Source organism: Silene latifolia, chromosome 9 (assembly GCF_048544455.1).
Source record: "Silene latifolia isolate original U9 population chromosome 9, ASM4854445v1, whole genome shotgun sequence".
Lineage (NCBI taxonomy): Eukaryota > Viridiplantae > Streptophyta > Magnoliopsida > Caryophyllales > Caryophyllaceae > Silene > Silene latifolia.
The window spans coordinates 15229332-15255595 of record NC_133534.1 but is presented as its reverse complement, the minus strand read 5'-3'; the positions used below and the strand labels follow the sequence as shown (position 1 = coordinate 15255595).

Sequence of the window (26264 nt, the reverse complement as noted above, 5' to 3'; positions counted from 1 at the left end):
TGACTAGTTCAATTAAAATTGAACATATTTGATTGATTCCATTTGCTTCATTTTGCCGAATCAATTAAATAGGAAATGATGTAAAGCACTTCATATACTTGGAGTATGATGAATTATTTTCAAAATCGAATTTAAGTAATCTTTACCTGGCATGTAAAGATTACCCTTAAGTGCTTGCAGAAGCATTAAGGCTATGATGCAAAGTGTTTATGATGCAATATTGTGTAAGGGTGTTACACAAGTGACAATTGACAATTGAGATTGCGCATGGTTTTCGACAAAACCATAATCAAAACACATTAGGATGGTTAAGATACCATTGTGGAAATGTTTATTAAGAAGTAGATTTTCTAGAATCGTTCTAGGCAATAAAGAACAATGAGAGATATTTATAACGGAAATTGAGTACACTTGCAATCATGAGATGTGCAAGAATGATGAGTCCCGCACACCGTGAAAACAGTGGGAGTTATTCTAAGGCTAGAGGGCCTATGTCTTGATTGGATCTCGACACGTACTCAGAAAGTTTTGTGATGCAAATGTATACATTACAAAGGAAAACGAATATGTAGTAAGGTTGAGTAAGGTACAAGAAGTTGATAAAACCTACTAACCAAAGCCTTCTCATAGGCTAAACATGATGAGTCATGTCATTTCAATTGAATTGAAATGAACAACTACATACAAGATCAAATTAGATTATAGAACATGAAATAGTAATCAAGCATTGGCTATTCACATGTGTTAATCACATTTGTCGTTTGAGTTTTACTTTAAAACTCTTTTATTATACCCTGTTACATCCAAACGGGTTGTAGAGACAATTGAACCCCGTTAAAGTGAACACGGATTAGCATGGTATTCGCCCATAGTCACTTGTATGAGGTGACGTCTCGAAGTGACTAGAGTGTGATGCGATTGATGGCAAGTTCAAATGCCATAGAGTCATGTGAGATGACTAGTCGATCACATAGGCAGACTGTTAGGAACTTTTGTCGGGCCTAATGACCGCTTATAGAGTTCTGACAAATTTATATAGCCTGGTCGTGGCGAGAGCTGCTATAGTATTCTAATGAGTCGATTCTTTTGACTAAAGACTATTCACCTAAGATGGCTCGGTTTGATTAACTTTGATTTGTGTTACTACGACCTTCGTAAATGGGGTCAAATGGGCATATTTTGGGTTATGATGGCTGTGGCTAGTCGAAGGAAATGAGTGCGATAGGAATTGTCCATCCCCTTGTCAGGGTTAAAACAATATCTCAGGGCCACTCGAGGAGTAATGAACTGGAAATGCGTGGCCACGCTCGGAAGGTATCCAGAGTGGATAAATCCGGTCAATCAGTTATTCTCCAGATCGAGGAAACCACTCTCGATATGATCACTTGCAAGTACGACCTGAAAGACACATTGCATTGAGTGGGAGATAGTAATAGGACAAGAGAATTGGTGACGCACACTTGTCGAGGACAAGTGGGAGATTGTTGGGAAATGTGTCCTCAACAATAGTGCGATTACATGATTTAAATATCATTATCAAATCTCATTTTAAAGAATACAATTGGGAAGTAATATTGTTCTTCATCAACCGGTCAACATATATCGGTAATGATTGGCTGACTAGAGTTTGACATTACTGCCGTGTGACGGTGGTGATCGATTGACCCCTAGGTCATACCTAAAGGGCAATACACTTAATTGATTATTTAATTAATCGTATAACGTTACGAGTTGATTAAATTACTTGAAAATTGACGGGCGATTTTGGAAGTAAAATTTACGTATCAAATTGAAATGTGATTAAATGAGATACGGTCCAAGTAATTGAATTGTATCATTACTCGGATGAAATAATTGTTTAATGTAACAATTGAATTGAATGAATTATTATAAATACAAACTGTTGTGATTTATAAAGTGGTAAAATATTTTGGTACGAGTAATTGTGAAATTACTAAGTCAATTTTTGTATGTGACGTATTTTTGATAATACGTTGATTTTTAATATGTTAAAAATTACATAACAAATATATGTGACATGTGACATGTAACATATAGACAATTGACAAAAATAATATGGACACCATGTTATGTAAAGTGCCGAAAATAAGAGGGGAATGGACTTAATATTGTGTTTATATTTTAAATAAGAAAACATAATGATTGTAAAGTTATCTAGCCATGCAAGCCTATGAACATTGTTAAGAACAACAATTTCATGCATTGGCTCTTTCCTTCCTCCACTCCCACCGGTTTTGGGAAGTAAAAACACTTGAGTTTGTTTTCTTATTTTTGCCTAATATTCACTAAGAGGTAGTGGATGATTATTCATTCTTTTTACTCATCAAAAATATAAGATTTCTAGAGAGACAAAACTCTCTCTTCTTCTTCTCTCCCATATGCCGAAATTATTAAGTGTATATAATAATTTTGGGTCATTTTTCTACTAGATTAATATTATACTAGTATTCATAATATTAATTTGATTATGTGTTAAGCCTTGGGTATAAAGCTTGGGGAGAGATCTTATCCTTAGATCTTTGTTCTTCCATAAGGAAAGCTCAAGAACAAAAGAAAAGGAGATTTCTTTTGTGCCCTTTAAATCCGAAATACCCATTGTAAGAACATGATTTCTTCTCTTTGTTATTTTGTTTGCATGCATAAAATCCGTAATTAATTTTATGACAAATTATTTTGACATATAAGAGTATGTTAACATGTATATGAATCTACATTTCCTTCAAACCAAAACCACCAAATGATTAAGAAGAAAAGATCAGAGTAAATCAAGACGAGTTGAAGTGATTAAGGTTTTAAAGGAGTCTAAGATGAAGGTCAAATTAAAGGAGTAGAAGGTAAGCGGGAGCTGACAAAATGAGGGACAGACCCACATAATGTGGATGATGCTCTTATAATGATGGTGGCACAAGCTAAAGAAGGCGAAATAGGCAAACCTCGAGAGGAGAGACTAACGTTATGTGGGAGTATATCCCCACCAAGCAAGCTACAAGAAAAGAAAATTACGATGCTTGGTACATGTGGAACACAATCATTTAAGGTTGGCCATGAAAAGAAGGGTAAGGTGAGGGTAAGAGCACTCTTTAGAATAAGAGAAGCTTAAGGAGAAACTTTTAAAATAGCACCGAGAGTTGATATAACAGTCACAATAGGGTTAAAAAGAAATTGAGTGACAAGAATATTTTGATGATGAAAAAAGAGCACATTAAACTCATTGTCAGAAACATTTCAAGAGACATTGACAATAATAAAGATATGAACACATGGTTGAGTTGGGGAGGATAGGTCCAAAAAGAAGGGATCTAAGAGGCTTAAGGGTATAACGAATGACTGTATCTATATTAGTTGTTTATCATACTTTAAATTCAAAGATCAAAAGAGAAGAGGCGTGTACATGTTGTATGTAACACATGCAATGTTAAACGAATTAAAATACAAATGGATTCTCATATTTTGTTTTGTTTTATCAACTAAACCTGTCCAAACTACTATCTAAGGGAAAGATATGTGTTATTCAATAAGTGTCAATTAGTTTAGCATTAACTACTATCTAAGCAATTTTATTGTTAATCAAATATGTTAGCATTAAAATTGATCTATAGTCCCATTTACACAATAAAGCCTAAAACATCCTTACGCATTTTACATTTATTTAGACAATTATTTTAGAATCCGTGCAACGCACGGGCATCACACTAGTCTGGTAATAATTACCATTAATCAACGTTTAAAAGGATACTTATTTGTCCATCAAATCATGGATGCAATTCCGTCTTGTCTTGAAAAGAATACGATTACAAGTACTGTTGAAATAAGTTCCATATATAATCTCCTCTTTCGTACCAAAAAAATATATATATATATATATAATCTCCTCTTTATATCCTTACGGCCTTCATGGACCGAACAAACATAATACAATCACTCATATCAATACAATCATACAAGTATATTGTTCATAATTAGCTGATAAATTCATACAAGCTAAGGGACAGACACCATTAACAATTTGTTTGATAAATTCAATAGTTTCAACGGCACCATAACAATATGCGCCTTATTTATTGCCTTCTTTATAGCAGTATAATAATAGCAATATAAGAGGAAGCGTTGGGCTAACGCCGGAAGCTCCTTGTTGGGCGCGGTGGCTCAACCTCGTGGGCCTGCAACTGAACCAGCTTGTAGACAGCTGCTCCTCCTAATGCTCCGAGTGTTGGCGCCACAAAATATATCCACAATGCCCTGTAGTTTCCTGCTGCTACTGCTGGCCCTAGTGTCCTTACTGGATTCATCGATGCTCCACTCGATGGACTGCAGCTCAAATACCGCGGTTATTAATCATAGAAAAGATTACCAGTCGCGGTAATTAAAAAAAGAGAATTCAAAGACTCACCCTGCAACAAGTATGTTGAGCATAACTGTTGCACCAACTGCAATACCTGCTAATTCTCCCACCTGTGTTTGTGCAATGTTCGATGCATACATCATTATTCAAGTTTTACTCCTATATAAAAATAAAATTTATTTAATCAAATACTAACCGCTCGAGTGTCAGTAGCAACAGCAGTGACAACGAACATGAGGTTGAAAGTGATGAGAAACTCGAGGGCAAACGCTTGTCCAATACCAACAGAAGGAACTGTAACACCACCAGACATAAAAGGGTGGAAAACACCCTTAAGGGTTAGACAAGCAAGGATAGAAGCTGCAACCTGAGCTGCAATATAAGCCGGGACTTGGGACCAGGGAAAGTGACGGAGAGCTGCGAATGCAATGGTGAGGGAGGGGTTCAAGTGGGCTCCTGAGATGTGTCCAGTTGATAGAATGATGATCATTACAGCAAGCCCGGCACAGGCTGCATTTCCGATTAATGTCTCTGCTCCGTTGTATTTCTGGTTCACTATTGGACCCGCTGTTGCTGCGAAAATTAGGATGAATGTTCCAACAAATTCTGCAGCAAGCTGTGTAGATTGCATTAATCTGAGTGTCAGTAAGTTTAAACATATTCCGATATTCGTCTGTTCGCTTTAGCCCAGCTCTATTTTGTTCGGTTTAATTCAGTTTCAGTAAATTCAGTTCAATTCAGTTCAGCTTATCTCTTCGAAAATTAACTCTTACTCCAGCTCCGTACATTCAGTTTAATTCAATTTAGCTTGACTCCATTCAATTCAATTCAGCTCGTTTCAGCCGAAAAGAACAGGGCCTAGTATATTATGTACGGAGTACTATTATTAGTTGTACTACAAATTTCTCACGGGAAATTACTTGTCGGGATTTCTTTTTAACTCTTATGGGCGAGATTTTTTTTTACCTTTACCTAAAATGAAAAAGTATTTCTTGATTGAATTAAGACGCAAAGATCCTTAAAATCATCGGTCGACTAGGGCGAATATCAGTTCATAATAATAGCTAGAAATTTGTTTGCACGTACTCGACATGCTTTCTAATATATTTAAAACGTATAGTGTCAGGGTGCCCAAAAATTCAAAAAATGTGATAAAAGTTTATTCAAAGGCAACAAAGCCGCCTACAATTTTGCACATCTATGTACTACGCATGCACGATTGTACGTCATGCCACGGCAAGTCGGCAACACGGTTTTCTTACCAAATCAAAAAAAAATAAAAAAACACGGTGCCCCATTATTGGGATCCTACTTTGAATAAATAAACCAGCTAGAATCAAATCGCTAAAATCGATTCGTTGAATACTTGAATCGTAAGATTCTACGAATTAACTACAACATGAGAATATATTAAAAAAAATTGTGTTTAAATCTTAAAACACGAACTTATTGTCATTTTTCCACAAGATATTACTTAGAATTGGATTCGTTCACCACATTTTAGATCATGAAATCGTAAGATCCTTAGAATTTAAGGACAGTGCTCAACTGCTCATAGTCATTAGTCATTACATGGATAATAGACTACTGTTGCACGGAGTGCTACGTTAGCTTAGAACTTAGAAGTCTCCTGTTTCATTTGATATGTAGTCGGTAATTCGGTATTCTCATACAAAATGCATGTGGACTAATTCTAAGGCGTCTTCTTGCTTATATTTGATTCTTTAAATTATCTTACGAAGATTAATGACCATGCATTCATGCATGTTAGCGTAAATCCGTTGCTCTTTCCTGTCTCCTTCGTCAGGTCTTCTTTTATATTATTAATTAAACTAGCTAGTACTCCGACGTTTGCTCTGCTGTTCCGATAAATAATTTACACTTACTTTATTTTGTGAAGGGAAAATAAAGCAAATGTAAATAATTGACTGACACGAAAGGAGTACTTGTAGTAGTTTTTAGAATGATTATTCATTTATTAATTGATTATTCAAATTAAAAAATATATTAATCTTAAGGTTGATGTAACGAAACAAATTAGAGGTGATCATGGGCCGGGCCAATGCGGGCTTGGGCCGGGCCTTTCTAACAAAAGCGGTCCATTTGTGTGGGCCGGGCCGGGCCAGATGCGTGGGCTTATTTAGCAAGCCCAAACCCGGCCCTTATGGGCTAATGCGGGCTTTTGGGCCTAAATGGGCTTTTTCAGGCCCTAAAATTTATGACTTACCCTAAGAAATAATTAGAGTAATACCTTCAGTTACAACTTTTAAAACATACATAGTGTATAAAATTGCACAAAATATGATGAAATACATATGAATTGCTCTCTAAAATAAAATAATGACAAAAATCGCCACTTTAGAATGCTTAAATGCTTAATCATGCATTCTTAGATATGATTTATGTTATGTACACTTTGTTTTATAAATCTAAAAAAATATACTTGAGTTTGTAAAGAGTTGGGTATAATTTTAACGCTACTTTAATAGGTTTTATTAGAAAAAATATTCATTATTAATAAATATGGGCCGGGCCAAAATTTGGGCCAGACGCTTGGCCCAAACCCGGCCGCAAAATATTTTGGGCCTTTTTAGGCCGGTCCATGGGCTTTTTGGGCAAAACTAAAGGCCCAAGCCCTTCAAAAAACCGGATCGAGCATGGTAGGGCCAATGAACTTGGGTCATTTGATAAGCTCTAAAACAAATACTTGAGTTCTTTCAAGGGTTTTTTGTGAAACACGACCTTTAAAAAAAAGTTTTTTCCAAACACCACCTTTTAAAAAAAAGTTTGTAAAACACAACCTTTAATAAAAATTTTTTTGTCAAACACGACATTTTGGCTGGAGGACGCAACATTTTGCAATGGGGTAACTTTCAGTCGATGTTTGAGATAGCAAACGAGGTCGGTTTGAGGTGTTCTTGGACTCGTTGGAAAGGTGGAAATACAAGCTTTCCAGCGGTTATAAGCACGATGGTCAAAGGTGGCCTTATGTGGGGTTTATTGCTGTGTAAAGTAAGGGCGGTCGGAGAAGGTAACTATAAAGCGAGTGGTCATGAGGTTTTTCGTGTGTCTTTAAATGGGGTTAGGATGTTTTGTTTGGTCTGAAATTTGGTATGTAGGTAAAGGGGAGTGTAAGGTAGGTTGTAGTTGTGTTCTTTGTGGTGGTTGTTGGTTGCAATTGGTTGTTTGAGGTGAGTGAATTGACCCACGAAAAAAATCCTACTTTGATTTTCTTCTGATTGTTTTTTTTACCTCCAATTTACTCCCCTCGAACCACCAATTGCAACCAACAACCACCACAAAGAACACAACTACGACCTACCTTACACTCCCCTTTACCTATATACCAAATTTCAGACCAAACAAAACATCCTAACCCCATTTAAAGACACACGAAAAACCTCATGACCACTCACTTTATAGTTACCTTCTCCGACCGGCCTTACTTTACATAGCAATAAACCCCACATAAGGCCACCTTTGACCATCGTGCTTATAACCCCTGGAAAGCTTGTATTTCCACCTTTCCAAAGAGTCCAAGAACACCTCAAACCGACCTCGTTTACTATCTCAAACATCGACTGAAAGTTACTCCATTGCAAAATGTTGCGTCCTCCAGCCAAATGTCGTGTTTGACAAAAAGAAAATTATTAAAGGTTGTGTTTTACAAACTTTTTTTTTAAAGGTGGTGTTTGAAAAAAACATTTTTTTAAAGGTTGTGTTTCACAAAAAACCCTTCTTTCAATTGTCAAGTTTAATATATGTGATTTCAAATCATTCAAAAGACACGTGTCAAAAGATAAACTTGTTTAGTTTTTTTATTAAGGTCATACATTTTATAATTATATGTATCCATCCTTTGGGACCTAATATATACATCTGGATGTGTATAGTCTTGTTTGTGGTTAGAGAGCGATCAGATATAGGTTTTGTAACACGGATTTTAATCACATGGAAGAATAGGACTAGCATGTTAGTAGGGTGGTGAATCTTATCAATAAAATAGTGTGATTTTACTATTTAAATAAATATATATTTAAATAAAATTAGGACAATTACAGTAAATAGGTCAAGACGGAATATCACATTTTAGAGGATGAAAGGGAGTACAGTGCGTCTTGCTTCAGACGGGTCTTTTTTGTCTGAAATAATAAGAAGGGATTTTGTAACCATTTTACAGTTAAATGTTACCACTATTGAAAAACCAGTTACCATAAGCTGTAACACTGCCTATACCATTGTGGTTACATTTAACTATAAAATGGTCACATATGCACGTCTGAAAAATAAGATGAAAAGTGTCCGTATAAAACAAGAATTTGTGAAGGGAGTAAACTATTTTAGGCGACGCTAAATTCTACTTTTGTATTTTGATGACAATAATTAACAATGATGACTATAAAGTAAGTGCGGGTAGAAAAATGAACAATAACGACTGAAGAGTAATTGATAATTCTACAACTTTGTCCTTTGCGCAAATGTCTAAAAGTGCTAATTTTTAAAACAGCAAATTGAACACCAATTTACTGTTTTAGGATATGTTACTTCCCTAACATATTTACTTTAATAGATTGTGAAAAATAAATTTTCAATTATTATTTACACATAAATACAGTAATTTATTAATCTAAATTCACTAATTATCAAACAATTCTCCTAAATCTGCTAAGTGAAATATACGGAGTATTAATCAAACCTGAGAATCTAATGTGTCGGTTATAATCTGTTTGACCAATCTGCTTCTACTAATAATAATTTGGTGAGTATCAAACATGGCTGGTAAAAGGTAAGTTATTTCTTATACCACAATTAATTACTCTTAAAAGTGCTCTAAATTAAAGGCCTAATTAGGCTTTGTTTGTTAATGTATTTCAGGCACCTGTATTAACTGAAATAGTTTTTTTGACAAAAAATTCAGGTAGCTTATTTTTCTGCACGTGTTTAGCAAATAGCTTATTTGCCCAAATAAGCTACATTTTCAGTTAGTTTGTCAAACAATTTTTTTTAATAATCAGTCACTTTATCAGCTCTTAATTTTTAACTACTTTATCAACTATATTTTCAGATTTCAGTTAGCTTTTCAGATATCAAATACTCCCTCTGTCCCGGTCATTGTTGTCCTTTTCCATTTTTTGGTGTCTCAGTCAATTGTTATCCTTTCTATGTTAGGATTGCATTTGATGAACAATTTGATCATTCAAACTCAATTTAATCCACTTGTCATCTTATAATTGCCCCCTGCCCTTTTCTTAATCTTTGTGCCAAAATCAAAAGACAACAATTGACCGGGACAGAGGGAGTACCTTTTTACTCAGTTTTACCGAACATAACCTTAATTAACAACATACAACTAAATCAGCAAGTCAACGTAGTTAACTTGAACCACATGTTATGGGGTAGCATATAAAATAATCCTAGATTTATCTTATAATAATACTCCTATTAACTCTTGAAAACATTGTTGACGAATTGACGATATATACTTAATTAACAACTCTTTCTTCTTAATTTAGTCGGTAGGTGTTTAAAATAAGGAAAATAATAAGTTCCATGACAAATATCTCGCTTCTCACTACTAGTAATATTTCAATTCAATTATTTTACGTACCATTATGATACTTCAACAAAATATCTTATTATGGTAAGAAAAAATGATGTCTATATCATGCGAGATCAATATAAATGACACTATTATGGTAAGAAAAAAAATGATATCATTTTTTTTCAGGTGAGCACGTTTGTGTCGCCAATGAGAATCGAATCCCTAACTTCGTAGTTAGAGTAAGAGTTGGTTGAAAATGATACGAGTAATTAGGATGGTAGCATCCGCATCCAAAAGAGTTAATCAGTTGGTTTTATAATAACGTGTAAAACGGTTTTATATAAAAATTATTGCATCCAAAATTAATCAGACACATAACTTAACTTTAACATAGTACAAATACTTATACAAAACAGTCTCGATTACCCAGTTTACTAAAGTATAAGACAATTTTAATATAAGATGAACATGAACTTATTATATTGTTATATAATTTTACAAAATATTATAGACAGACATTCTTAAAACCGAATATGTAAAAGCATTCTTATTAGTTAAGGCGTACCATGACGATAATAACCAAAATATATAACACGAGCATCAAGGTTGAGTATAGGATTAGTTATAGTTAGTTACCTTTCGGGTGAGAGTGACGTCAGGAGCTTTGCAGTCGGAAAAGCAAGACTGAAGTGGGCCAGATCCGAGGCTCAACGGCCCATCTGGGAAACATTGACAACGTGGCATTGACGATCTCTCGTACGACACAGAGTCAACTCTCCTACTGGACAGTATCGGCAACGGTGTCCCCTCTGGCGTCCCTGGTATCGACACCGATACCTCACTCCTCTCCTCTCCCATTTTCCGTAACCAGGGTGTTCACAGTCGATAACAATGATAAACGCAAGAAATCAAACTTTTTTTTGTTTTTTGTTTTTTAAAAAAAAGTGGGAATTACTTAAAAGCTTAAATTTTACATAATTTGTAGGTTTTTATAAAGTTGAAATTAAGGTATAGTAAGAATGGTGGCCACAACTCTAAGTAAAACAAAAGCAAATAAAATTAGGTAGAGAAATTCATAAGTTTATATATCAAAATATACAGTATAAAACTAATTTTTTTTGGGGGTTTTTTTTTAGTTGGATCTAAGAGAAAAAATAAGTTTTAAGTTACATAATTTGAAGAGTTTTTATTAAGGTATAATTAAGGTGTTATAATTTTGTCGAAGAGAGCCACTTTAAAGCGAAGAAATGCGAGATTAGGACTAGTATAGATCAAGGAGGAGTTTATGATGAATCATGTAAAACAAAATGAAGATGTTGAAGAAATAATTAAGTAATGAAGTAGGAGAGATGGAGGTGATGTAGATAATTTAGTGAATGAATAATGAATAATGGGGGTGGTGAGATTGAAGAGAGCAAGCATTATACATTTATATGGAGTGAAAAGAGAAGGGAGGTAAGGGTGGTGGAAATGAGATTAAAAAAATGTCTTATTTGGAAAGTCAAATGTATTGTCCACATCCAGCTTTTTGTAGTTTTCCATGCTTCCACTAGCTAAGTAGCTAGTATTTTTATAGTAGTAGTAGTACACATACTAAGGTGGTGACCATTTGGCGGGGAGGTTGGGCTCGGAAAGTCTATAGGCAGACTCTCCAAGGTAGACCTTCCGTCTGACCCCATAATCAAATTGGTTTAGGTCCACTTTCAACCCGTCCGGTTTGGCCTGACTTGACGTCACCTTAGATCGATTCAGGACTATTTTCCCAACCTGATCGATTTAGTCTGACCTAACCTAGCATCGGGCTTGATTAATATAGATCATCTTTTGAATACTTAAAATCAAAGCAAGTTAGAATCCATCGTTTACTAGTTGATTTAAAACAGTCATGTTATAAGGGAAGCGATAAAAAATACACATATTTACGTGGTTTACTAATGGTATGTTATCTATGTCCACAGGGCAGAATGTACAAGAATTTTATTGATATTGAGCAGATTACAGATTGATCAAATTGTTATAATATGCATCACTATTAGAGTGTGGCTAAGAGAGTTTATATAGTACGTACTCTTTAAGACCACTACATAATAACCTTAGAAATCCTAAAACTGTACCCTAGACAAAAGGATATTAGGAGAGCCCTAATCAGACACCGTTTAGGTCGTTTCGAGGGCTGCCCCCAAACCCCCACCAAGGCATTTCACCCCTGGACCCCGACTTGCTCCATAATAGTCGTTTAAAGCGGCAACTATCAAATCTAAGGCATTATTCAACAACTCGGATTATTTGTTGTAATTATGTTAAAGAACTAGCTGGAAACACCCAACCCTACGCATTACTGACTACAGACTACTAATGAAGAAAAACAAAATTCATAATCGAAAATTAGTGATACTACGACAACTCGAAACTAGCACTTGCCTGCCTTTTTATTCTTCCCTCTCCCTTTATTTAGAATATGACTTAGTTCCATCTTTCTATAAAAAGGTGTAGTGTGGGGAACGGGAAGCTCTTGACCATCCAATATAACCTTTGCTACAGATTCTGTAGGCCATGCGCACCATTACACTTAATCATACCTCGTACTTTTTAAACCTAACATAATACTATAAACAAATTACGCAATATGATACTATCTCATGCAATTTAGGATATAAACTCGTTAATATACTTAATTTAAGTAAAATTGTACCGGCTATAGTGATATACTACTAATTTATGTTATGATACCATATAGATCAAGTTTCAATAAGGAGACCCTTCTAAAATACGGAGTACTCCGTAATAAGCTATGAGATCCCCAAAAAAATGCTTAGTTTGTGAGATACTCCGTGTATAAATGACACTTTTTTTTGGTGACTAGGGTACCTATAGCCATTATTTTCGGTGCGTACTAGGTAAATTACCTTCGGGTATACATACGTAATCGTCCACGTAAACTTGCTAAGTACTCCGTATTTTTTAAGCTTGTTTCAATGAAGGGCAGTGGTGGAGCCAGGGAGGGGCTAGCAGGGGCGGTCGCCCCTGCTGCCGTTTGAAAATTTCGAAATTTTTAGTTAAAATTTCCGAATTTTTTAGTTAAAATTTCCGAATTTTTTTTGAAGCCCCCTTATAATATTATCGTTTCGCTCCCGCTGAAAATTTTTGCCCCCACTGACTTAAATTCCTGGCTCCGCCACTGATGAAGGGAATTGGTGTGAGTTAGAATAAGTGACACGTTCATAAAACAAGTTAGGTTATCTATAGGGGTTGTTTGAATGAAGGAAACTCATCACAGTGAAGTATAATAATCTTAAGAATACTTGGAAAAACACACAGTACAATACAAAAAGAAGCGTAGAGCAACGACGCTTTCCGCACGTTTGTCTTATGTAATAATGAGAAGTAATCAAAGTATATTGGACCCATTCGTTATTGGTGGATTAGTGGTTCAAAACATCAAGCTAAGGATCTTTAGAAAACACTAATACGATTCCACATTTCATGACGAAAGTTAGTCTTGCCACAATTCAACGATTTGCACCGAAGATTTCTTATAACTTAATGGTGAAAAAGGAGGTATTATGGACGATATTTAATAGGTTCGAATTCCCCTACCCTAATTTTATATAACCCCCTTATGAAATAAAAATTGTCACAGCAATAGCAATAACTTGATAACAAAGGTCATGACTCATGAGGCTTGTATTTGAATTCGCTAAATACATACGTTTAATTCAGTTCACAAACAACCTATAATTAATTCTTTTGATAGCTATGTTATTTGGGTTCTTAATATGTCTCTTATTAGAACACACGTTCGAATAACCGATACGCGTGCTATTTTTATGGAGTGGTCCTTAACAAATTCCTCAGTAAAAGATACTCCGTAAGTGTCTCCCTCCCCTTTTTCTCGAATCCATTAAAAGACAAGTTTCAGTAACACAAAACTCCTAACTAAAAGATATAAGACTTGGTTTATGTGAATGAATTGTATTAGCATTGAGAAGGTTACAATGTATATATATAGTGTACATATGTTAGCAACTATGGTAAGTAAATAATCTACACAATAAAGAAAGGCAATATTTGCAAGATTTACATGATTAATATAATATTTCCTAATTGTGAGATATATGGTTAATACGCCCCCGCAAGATGGACGTCCGAGGAGTAAGACCAATCTTGGATCGAAGTTCAATGTGCTGGAGCTTGTGGAGGGGTTTGGTGAGAATGTCAGCTAACTGATCCTTGCTTGCAACATGTTGAATACGAATTTGACCTTGAAGTAGTTGTTGTTTGACAAAATAGAAGGATAGAACCATGTGCTTCATGCGAGAGTGAAAGATTGGGTTTTTGGCATAGAGAGTAGCGGAGATATTATCACAGAAGATGGCCGGAGGTTGAGGAACGGAAATGTTGAGTTCGGTGAGGAGGTTGCGGAGCCAGAGAAGCTCAGTTGTGACGGATGCAATGGCTCAAAATTCAGCTTCAGTGGTGGATAGAGCAAGACCGCGTTGTTTCTTGGAGGACCATGAGACTGGGTTGCGACCAAGATATAGAATGTAACCAGTTGTGGAAACATAAGTGTCTTTGTCACCTGCATGATCGGCATCACAAAATGCATGAAGACGGGATGGTGAGTCTCGATACAATTGAAGGCCAATGGTTTGAGTACCCTGTAGATAACGAAGAAGTCGTTTTAGGGCAGTCCAATGAGTGGTTGTGGGGTGATGTAAAAATTGTGCAAGACGGTTGATTGCAAAGGCAATGTCAGGTCGAGTGAGAGATAGATACTGAAGGCTACCAACAATAGCGCGATATTCTGAATGATCATGGATAGCTAAGTGATCTTCACGAATCAAGGGAGGGGAGGTAGCCATGGGTGTCGTGGTGGGTTTAGCTTCGAGCATTTTGTATTTGGTTAAAAGATCATGGATGTACTTAGATTGATTGAGGTGAATTCCACGAGAATTATGAGCTACCTCAATGCCTAGAAAGTAAGATAAGGGTCCTAGGTCTTTAAGCGAGAAACGTTTAGACAATTGTTCAATGAAGTAGTTTAATTGGTGAGGATTCGGACCGGTGACGATGATATCGTCAACGTATATAAGCATGTAAATAAAGGTGGTGCGTGTGTGTAAAATGAATAAAGATGAGTCGGAAACTGATTGTTTAAACCCATAGGAGAGAAGGTAAGAGGTCAATTCCGTGTACCAGGCTCGAGGAGCTTGTTTGAGCCCGTAAATAGCTTTATTTAACTTGCACACATGATGAATGTTGGTTTGGTTAACGAAACCAGGGGCTTGAGTCATAAACACATCATCACTTAATGTGCCTTGGAGAAATGCATTATTGACGTCTAATTGTCGTAGTGACCACGAGTTCGTGACAGCTAAAGAGAGAATTAAACGCACGGTTGTTGGTTTAATGACAGGACTGAATGTTTCATTGAAATCTATGCCAGGTCGCTGATGGAATCCCTTAGCGACAAGACGAGCCTTGTGCTGTTTAAGAGTGCCATCGGGGTTGAATTTATTTCTGAAGACCCACTTGCATCCTATAACATTTTGAGAGGAAGTGCGGGGAACAAGAGTCCATGTGTTATTTCGTGTAAGGGCATCAAATTCTTCTTGCATGGCGGTGCGCCATTGTGGAAGAATAAGTGCTTGTTTTACTGTGTTGGGTAAATTATCACTTGTTGACGAGGTGTGGGCGAGGTTGTTAGCATAGTTAGAATTTGGTTTCCTTATGCCATTGTCTAGACGAGTAACGATGGTTTTAGGAGGTGGCTGGACAGCTGCTTTTCGAGCTTTAGGTGCGGATGAGGAGGGTGCGGCGGAAGAAGTGTTAGTTGGAGTGATGACAGGGGGGTCGGACTGAGTATGTGGGGTCGTGGAAGATGGCATAGTCGAAGGTTGAGGCCTGCGGGAATAAACGGCAGTGATTGGAGGACGGGTGGGAGGGTCGATTGAAGGGTCGATTGGAGTGGGTGTGGAGGTTGGCACGGCAGTGGGTAGCGTGGAGAGGAGGGGGATATGGAGAGTACACCAATCATCAGCTAGGGGTGTAGGAGATGGTGGGTTGGTGCCTCGAAATGGGTAATTGGTTTCAACGAATTTAACGTGACGAGAGGTGTAAATTCGATGAGTTTTTGGGTCTAAGCAATGATACGCACTTTGAGTGTTAGAATATCCAACGAAAATACAAGCGATGGAGCGATCATCCAACTTATGTTTTGTATATGGGCGTAGCCAAGGATAGCATAAACACCCGAAATTTCGAAGCTTGTGATAGTCGGGCTGGGTTTGATGCAATTTAAATTAAGGTGAGTCTCCGTTTAAGGTTTTGGTGGGTAGACGATTTATGAGATATGTCGCGGTTGTAAAGGCAAAGGGCCAATAAAGAGAGGGAAGACCAACGTGATTGAGGAGGGCGAGACCGGTTTCTACAATATGTCTATGTCGTCTTTCGGCGTAGCCGTTATGTTCAGGTGTGTGGGGTGGACTAGTACTATGTGATATGCCATTATCGAGTAAGGAGTGGTTTAATTTGATATATTCGCCACCATTGTCGGAAAAGAAGCGACGAATTGGTCGATTAAAATACTTTTCAACTAATGCTTTGAACTGGGTAAAAATTTGAGTGGTTTCTAATTTCCGTTTTAAAGGATAAAGCCAAACGTACTTAGTAAAATGATCTACAAATATGACGTAGTATTTGTAGTGGTCTCGAGATAGTACTGGGCTAGTCCAAAGGTCTGAAAATATTAAGTCCAAGGGTGCGTTGGAGGTTATCGATGAAGTAGAAAATGGCAATTTCTTGCTCTTTGAAATACAACACGCATGGCAGTAGTCGAAATCTTGAATGCAAAAAGGTAAATTTTTATTAATGATTCGGATTACATCAAACGTAGGATGACCGAATTTGTGGTGCCACGAAAGAGGCGTGGTTCCTTTCCACGAAGGAGGCGTGGTTCCTCTATTTCGGAGAGCAGCTTGATTGACGACCGGTGGTGGACACCATTCATACACTCCCTTGGTTGCTCGGCCATGGAGGAGGGTTTTCTGGGTTCGACGATCCTTTACAATAAAAGCGTTATCAGTAAAAAGAACATATGCGTTATTGTCGAGACATAATTTCGAAATCGATATAATATTACGCGAAATTGATGGAACATGAAGAACGTTGTTGAATTGAAGATTGTGCATATGAAACGAACCTGTATTAGCAATTTGGAGGGTAGAGCCATCACCTATTATGAGATCGTCAAGGCCGTCGTAGGGTGAGTGGAAAGCGAGAGTGTCCAAATCATGTGTCAAGTGGTGAGAGGCTCCACTGTCGAACAGAAAATTGGGGTTTGGAGCGGTGTTGGCATAGGACGAGGTAGGTGGAGCGACGGGTTGATAGTGTGGGTTGCCATAGTTGGCGACATGGGCTTGTGGTTGAGCATGGTGTTGGCGATAATTGGGTTCGGGAAAGGTAATATTAGGAAATAATTTCCTGAACAAGGCACAATTAGCAATCACATGGCCTGTTTCGCGACACCATTGGCATCGGCCCTTGAAGGGGCGTGAAACAGGAGGGTTCGACGGTGGGTTTTGGTGAGAGGGTTGTTGATAGTGGTTGGTAGTTTGTTGACGAGTGGTGTTGCGGTACTGATTAGTGTTGCGGTAGGCTGGGTTTGCCGAAGGGGCAAAGTGATTTTGGTTGGTGGAATTGTCATGGTTGGACATTAGGTCATGGTTTAAGAGTTGCTCATGAAGGGCTTCGAAAGTTATGGGTGTGTCCCGGCCCCTCACGGTGGTGATGACAGATTTGTAGGTTTCATAGTCGAGTCCTTTGAGGACTTTGTCTATGATATCTTCGGGGTCAAGAATTTTGCCCATTAAGGCGAGTTGATCAACACAAACTTTGATCGAGTTCATGTAATCGGTTATGGTTTGATCGGTTGTTTTGACAATAGATTCGAAGCGGTTTTTGAGTTACATTATGTGTGCCCTTGAAGGGTTGGCATACGTTTGAGCAATGATGTCCCATGCTTCTTTAGCGGTTTTGGCCCGTGCTATTAATGGTTGTAGGGCAGCCGAGAGGGTACCCATGAGGGCCCCAAGAATTAGTCCGTCTTGTTTGAGCCAAGTCAAATAAGACGGGTTTGGTTGCTCACCTTTGGTGGCGTCAGTCACGGTTTTGGTGGGTGTGGGCTCGGTTCCAGTGACAAAACCGAGCAGGCTGAAACCAAAAAGAATGTTGGTTAATTGGAACCGCCAGGCGGTATATGATTTAGATTAAGCGAGGTTAAAGGTTTGGTGGTGTCATGAGGATTAGGGATGATGGTGTCGTTGTGGTTGGTGTTGGTGGCCATGTCGAGGGTTGAGAAGGACGAAGGAAAGGCGGCTTGGCGTTTGAAAGTAGGTCGTTTAGGTCGGAGTTTTAGATTTGCGGATCGATGAGAGCTCTGATACCATATAAGACTTGGTTTATGTGAATGAATTGTATTAGCATTGAGAAGGTTACAATGTATATATATAGTGTACATATGTTAGCAACTATGGTAAGTAAATAATCTACACAATAAAGAAAGGCAGTATTTGCAAGATTTACATGATTAATATAATATTTCCTAATTGTGAGATATATGGTTAATAAAAGATTGACAAGACCAATCAAATTAAAGATGCTTAACTAAGCAAGTCTAATTACCTTTTGCTACAAAAGTACCTAGCTAAGAGCTACAATAAAGAATAAATCGCTAATAAATGGTGTTCAAACCTCAGGAATCTTGGATCAGGTGAGATTTGACGTAATAAAAGAAAAATGATTGAAGCAAGGAACGTTCAAGTGGGTTCAGGAATTTGGTCATGTGCTTTGGAATAGTACTTGAGTTAATCAGCATCTTTACTATTCACGTTACTACCATGAAAGTGAACTAACACCACCAGTCCACCACCCTTCTTAATATGTCCCCCTCTCTTTTGTTCCTAGCATGCGCCATTACTTTTCTCACAAATTCTTATGACGGTTATAAGTTTGTAACGTTTCATATCAAATTTTAAATAATGTAAAAAGAAAAAGGGATGTAAGAACATCCGCAAATGTGAGACTCCCCATATTTTCTCTTTTCTTTCTTATTCGTTCACCCCATTTTTCACTAATTTTTCCATTTACCCTCCTTATTTCATAACCATATCTATGCAACAATGGGGTTACCCAATTCACACACAAAAATTTGGGAACCTTCCTAAAAGTAACACAAATTGCTTTACTTTTTTTTTTGGACCTCCCCTAAAAACAGTAGTGGAGCCCCATTTTATGGGGAAGTTGGTGCAACAATGAGGTTGCTCATTTGAGGAAAGAGAAGGCAAATGGGGAGGTGATTTCTCTCCTTTGCGGATGCTCTAAGAGACTAAAAGGCCTTGTTCTTTTAAATTTAATTTTGCTGAACTTTTCAAAACTGAATTTATAGGGATTTGAACGTTTCTAAACTGAACCTATAGGATCTGAACTAAATTTATAGGATCCGAATTTTTCTGAACATATAGAATCTAAACTTTTCTGAACTGAATTTATAGGATCAAAGCTAAACAAATCATTTGTAGCTAACGCCCAAAAAATTAACAACCCGAAACCGACTTGACCCAACTCAACACCTAAAACAACTCGATAATCAGTGACCTGTACTCCACCCGACTCGACACCCGAAACAACTTAATGATCAGTGACTCGAACCCCACCCGAATTGATATTGACCCAATAAGATTGATGAACCGAAAATAATTAAGCATGATTTTGATCAAAATGAAAGCGAAATAGTATTTAGCTTGATAGTTTTTGCAAAATACTGTTTAGCTTGATAGTTTTTACTTAACAACAAATTAACTAAACCAAATAATAGTCGAAAACTAAATATAATAGTAAAAAAATGAACTAGTGTGATAAAGTATCTACACAGGATAATGAGCAGACCCAAACCTGATCTGACCCGGTATATCAATTAACCCGAAATGACTCCACCGACCCAATTCGACAGAGTATGCTAGCTAACTCGATATGTCTGAATCAGATATAATTCAACCCCGCCTGGCCTAACCCAAACCCGACCTGATGGACCCGATCAGCACCTCTAAGTCTACCATATAAGTAGAAAGCCCAAAACGAGATGAATAACAAAAACCATGACCAAAGCCCAAACTCAACCTCAAATTGAGCCGCCTGTATTGACTCGAAGTATAAAAAATGGGCCTCAACCGAACTTATAATCCAACACAAAATCTCATTTGTGACGGCACGTATCCGTCATTTTGGAGTGACGGATACCATTTTCTCTCACAAATGACGCAAATAGAGGAGAGAGGGAAGCACATGGGAGTGCCCCCACCTTGTCCCCCTATTCGTTTTGTGAGTGACATTACCCGTCACTTGCTCCGATCCGTCTTCAGCAAGACTAACTGATAATCCAATTGGAATAACATGTCACCACCACCATATGACACCGTAACAGTCAAACCACAGCAGCGCCCTCCTCCTTCACCGCTTCCGCCATTTGTTCATTTTTCACCATTGCTTCGACATCTGTCATCTACGTAAATATACTATATATATCCCTCCCTCCATAATCACGTTCATTCCACGTGCAATACCATAACATACTTTCATAAAACTTAAAGAATCCTACGTAAAATATATAACAAAGATGGTGAACATGAAGAGTTGTGTCCTCCTAATCCTACTAATCACTTTGCCCTACCTCATGGCGGTCTCGACCGCCTTCCAGTGCGGTAGGCAAGCCAGTGGGGCCCGTTGTTCTGGTAGACTGTGTTGTAGCCAGTATGGATATTGTGGGTCTACGTGGCAGTATTGTGGTCGAGGACAGTGTCAGAGCCAGTGTTTGCTTGATATGCCTAATCAGTCTCAGGCTCAGGCTCAAGCTCAAGCTCAAGCATATGAGGCTGCTTTGACTCAAGCTCAGGCTCATGGCATAATTCCTACGACTACGGTTAAGGCTGCCGCTGCTGGTGCTCCTTGAAGGATGGATGAAGTAATTATAGTGTACAAGGCAAATACGCTTTGCCTGTTTGTTACATAAATAATTAGTATCATGAAAGTGTACTACGTAGTTTAGAGTTTAATGTAAATATACAACAACGTGGTTGTGAAATAAAGAGTAACTTTTGGAAATAGATCTTGGATCGCCTAATTTCTTCTCTCAATCTTTCGTATATTATATATACCCACGTATAATAACTAGAGAAAATAATGTCGCATATAGTTATAGCACGACGACACTAATAAGGTTGGCTATTATTACGGTGCTCTGATACCATTCTAAGAGAACAATATTGATGATACCATAAAACTCATCTGCTGTCTCATTAATCCTCAAACGAATACTTATACTCTTATAGTACGACACTAATAACAAATATAATAACAAATATAACTAGTTTAGACCCGTACAACAAATGCACGATATATATAGTTATTTTTTTTATATATAAATAAATTACTTATAAAATGTAAAAGTGTTTAATCAGATGGTTTTCTCATTGATATTCCTGCGTAATATATACAATGATACAAACATATCTTAAGGAAACTAATCCCATTGATTGAGCCTAGAATCATGGGTTGACCACTAATTATGGAGAGTCAATCTCCTAAATAGGTTAGCTAATAACAAACTAAATATTACAAGGATAATATCAAAACTATATGGAATATTTACATATTAATACACCCCCTCAGTCGAAGCGGGAGGTGGTCGAATGCTGAGACTGGCGCGGAAATCGTCGAACAAAACTTTAGGAAACCCTTTAGTGAACACATCTGCGAATTGGTACCGTGACGGAACATGTTGGACTTGAACTTGACCAAGAGCGACCTTTTCTCGTACAAAGTGTATATCCAGTTCAATATGTTTCGTACGCTGATGATTTACTGGATTTTCCGAAAGATAAATGGCAGATACATTGTCGCAATAAACCAGTGTTGCTTTACGAATAGGACAGTGTAGTTCGAGCAAAAAGTTACGCACCCAACTAGTTTAGACCCGTGCAATAAATGCACGATATATATAGTTATTTTTTTTATATATAAATAAATTACTTATAAAATGTGCAATTAATCAAGAGAATTGGGTAATGTGCTAAAATGTATTTTAAATAAAAAAAATTTCTCCGCAAATCTAGTGATTTCATTTTTTTTAAAAAATTTTCACAATTTAAAAAGATGCTTTTTGGAGGGAAAAATGTGAGAATTTCTATTCTTTTAGTAGATAGGGGATGTAGTATGTATCAAGTCATTCTCAAATAATAGTATCAATAAAAATAGCAATTTATAGTTTTATGTATATTTTATTTATAATTTAATTAAGATATTATAGTTTAAAGTTAGGTGAAAATAATATAATTTGATGAAAAGATTAATTTTAATTAAAAGATAATAATTTAATGAAATAAAAATTTAATTATTAGTTTTCTTTTTTTAGTGAATGCACATAATTGTAATTACCTTCCTTATTTAAAAAGATGTTTTTTTGGAGGGAGAAATGTGAGAATTCCTATTCTTTTAGTAGATAGGGGATTGATGATTGATTTATAATTTTATATATGTTGATTAATACTTAATAGGACTATAGTTCACAAATTCTAAAATTAAACGGTCTCTTATGTTGTGACTGTGTAAGATTCTCCTTTTCTACGAAAAATTACTCATTTATTATTATCAATTGATGAGTGCGTTTTTTTTTTATAAATAGACCGTCGTATAATGTGACCATCTCACATAATAATTACTATAATTACTCTTAAGTCATAAGGTGGGGAGTATAATAATCATCAATTCATCAAAATTAGGTTTAAACCCGTGAAAATTCACGGGTCTGCTTTATATGTTTTAATATGGTATATTTGTAATTAAACATTATTATTATTACTTTTATAATGATGATAATATTCATTTTATGATACAAATTTTGTCCCTGATAGATATATATCTCATTAATTATAATAATGTAATACAATTATATTATTTTATATTAATTTTATGATGATAAATTTCAACTCTTTTCTTTATTAATATGTCGGTCACCCAACCTTCTCATTTTCTCATATCTTAAGATGGTCATTTTGTATAAATGAGTAGGTTTCTTACAAAGGAATGGTGTCACACTCTGAGATCTTGTAACACTTTGCAATTGTCTTACTTAATAATCAATGTGAGTGACTAAACTTTGTAATTGGCTTATGTTGTTTTTTTTTTTAAAATTATTTTTCACATGGTTTGGTGAGGAGTTATTTTTGAAATTTGGTAGAGACAAACATATGTATTTTCATTGCAAAGTACTCTGTGTAAATTAACTCTCATTATTCCGATGAGATTTCAGATATGTGGACTATTTTTGATTTATGGTTTATATTTCCATTATTCTTATTTTAGAAAAAAAATGATAACAGAGTCAGATAAAAAATTACATTGGATTATAAAAAAATAAGTTTATACGTAATTAGAGAAACTAATAAGTAACATATTCATAGCGAATCATAGCCCAAGGAGGGTTCTTTCGTCGTGTGCTTTGTCCATGCGATGGACAGAAAACTAAAAAATGAGAATAAATAAGAATGTTATTGTTTTTTTTTTTTTGGTGCTAATAAGAATGTTATTGTTAGTGTAACTAATTAAGCAAGTGAATGACAAACTTAGTAACGTTGTAGTTGTAATTTGAATTGAATAAAATTATCTACATTTAGAAATAACTCCAACTTCCTCTACAAATTCTCAAATAACTCCCGCATCCGCTGCAGACTACTACACCAAATTCGCAACTTGATTTTCAAAGATAACAACAAACAAAATGAGAGGCCTTTCGTTATCCATGCCAATCACACAAAATTTTACATAAAAGCTGGAAACACACACATTTTTATGAATTATCAGTCAAGTATTATGTTTTTAAAGTTTAGAAAAAAAAAGTATATAAAAGTCATTAAGGAATAAGACAATCACCTTGGAATGCTTGTTTCATAGCACACCGAGTGACGATGATGGCAGGTTCACTGGTTCCCTTATGACTTGATACAGAGTCTTGCACTACACCAACATAGTCATTCCAGACTGATGAGCATGTGGTGATATTCATCATTAGCATTTTTGTTTTCGAGTGAAATGTTGTGTTCTAGATTTGTGAAATGGTTTTTTTTTTTTTAGTATAGATTTGTGAAATAATGTTGATTAATGAGAAAGATTTTTGCGCCGGTTGGCATAAAAAAATTACATTTATAGGTTTTTTTTTTACTTCTGTTAATTTGAGCTTGAGTTTAGGGAATATTTTGTGGTATAAATTTCGAGATTAGGGGAGATAATTTCAAGTAAATTTGGGGAAAATAGGGGAACAATAAATAAAAGAAAGTAGATGATTATTAGAAAAAGAAAGACAAGATAACCTGCAAAAAAAAAAATTAAAATAAATAAAAATAAAAATATATCGATGACAACAGGTAACTAAGAGGGAGATATCAACAAAAGATAAATGATGTAATAGTTTAGTTTATCCTGGGATAATGAATAGTTGGGATTATTTTGAGCCACTATTCTCTTTTTCCATAACTTAGCAAGAGCTTGGGTCTAATGCTAAGTCCGTTGTATACTTTATACGTAAAAAGTAACAACTTTTTATAGGACCCTCTTATTCCATAACTCGATATTTTATAATGAATACTGACATATTTTATTCATTATAGTACGCTTATGACCATCTTACCCTCCTCATTTTCGGAGTACATATTTTACTCGAAATCAAACCGAACCCAAAACTAAGGCTAACCCGACTTAAATGGAATCGATTTAACCCGATTTAAAGCTTAATAACCGACGGACCCGTTTGCGAGATATAGCACCATGATAGAAAAGCCCAATACAAAGTGAATAACAACAGCAACTCTCTTATACGACCGTCCTATAGCATAGGACTGATCCAAAAGGAGTATAACCCAAAATAAAAAATTTATTTTATTTATATTCTATCTTTATTTTGATAGTCCGATATCTTATGATGAATACCGACGCATTCAGTTATGCTAGTTATCAATATAAAATGTTTGGTTATCAAAATAAAATATTTTAATAGTATATATTTATCAATTAATTTTATTGGACTTTTTCATATTGGGTTAGTCTTATGTAGAAAATGGTCTTACACAACAATTTGTCGAATAACAAATACCACCCCCAAAGCCCACACACAACGTTAAATTGAGACGCCTGAATTGACCCAAATATAAAAATGGGCCTCAACCGAACATATAACCCAATCGGAATATCATGTCACCACCATATATATCCATAATCCATATGACACCCTAACAATCAAACCACACCAGCGCCCTCCTCCTACAGTCCTACACCTCTTCCGCCATTTGCATGTTCACGTTTCGCCATTGCTTCGACATGTGTCATGTCATTTGCACATACAAACATTATCCACTACTACGTAAAATAGTATAAATACCCGTCCATAATCATGTACACTATCACAATACCATAACATATTTACATAAAACTTAAGAATAATCCTACGTAAAAGATTATAACAAAGAATCAAAGATGGTGAACATGAAGAGTTGTGCTCTCCTAGTCCTATTGATCACCTTGCCCTACCTCATGGCGGTCTCGACCGCCTTCCAGTGCGGTAGACAAGCCGGTGGAGCCCGTTGCAGTGGCGGGCTGTGTTGTAGCCAGTATGGATATTGTGGGACTACTTTTCAGTATTGTGGTGCTGGACAGTGTCAGAGCCAGTGTTTGCTTGATATGCCCAATCAGTCTCAAGCTATGGCCCAGGCTCAAGCTCAGGCTTACGAGGCTGCTTTGTCTCAGGCTCGGGCTTATGGCATAATTCCTACAGCTACGGTCCAGGCTGCCGGTGCTGGTGCTCCTTGAAGGACGAACTAGTTAATTATAGGGTACATGGCAAATACGCTTTGCCAGTTTATTACTAGTAGATTCTTATAAGCTGCTAGTAATTGAATAAGTTGAGGTTTATGTTTGTTACATAAATAATTATAATTATCATGCAAGTGTGAAGTGTACTACTATACTACGTAGTTTAAAGTTCAATGTAATACTACAACGTGGTCACGATGGAATAAAGAGCAACTTTGTAGAATAATCTTTATCGCCTTATTTCTTCTTCTCTCTATCTTTCGTATACGGAGTATTATATATATACACGAATAATATTAATAACGAATAATATTAATAATGAAATAAAATGTGACATATAGTTATCTAATACGCGGTTCACTGGTATGTGTATAAAACGTACTCCATAGTCCATGTTACGTAGACGATATCATTTGATTTTCGCTAGACAAATATACTCTCTTT

The 26264-nt window shown here is 36.3% G+C and overlaps 1 protein-coding gene across 1 annotated transcript; it reads right to left on the bottom strand.

Moving 5' to 3' along the window:
- Positions 1-3734: 3734 nt before the first annotated feature.
- Positions 3735-11378, bottom strand: LOC141599199 (putative aquaporin NIP5-1). The gene is made up of 4 exons (XM_074419138.1): positions 10542-11378; positions 4560-4979; positions 4412-4473; positions 3735-4329 (listed from the first exon to the last, which is right to left on the bottom strand). Exons 1-4 carry the CDS (start codon positions 10761-10763, stop codon positions 4134-4136), a joined length of 900 nt encoding a protein of 299 aa, XP_074275239.1. The 5' UTR covers positions 10764-11378; the 3' UTR covers positions 3735-4133.
- Positions 11379-26264: the final 14886 nt, after the last annotated feature.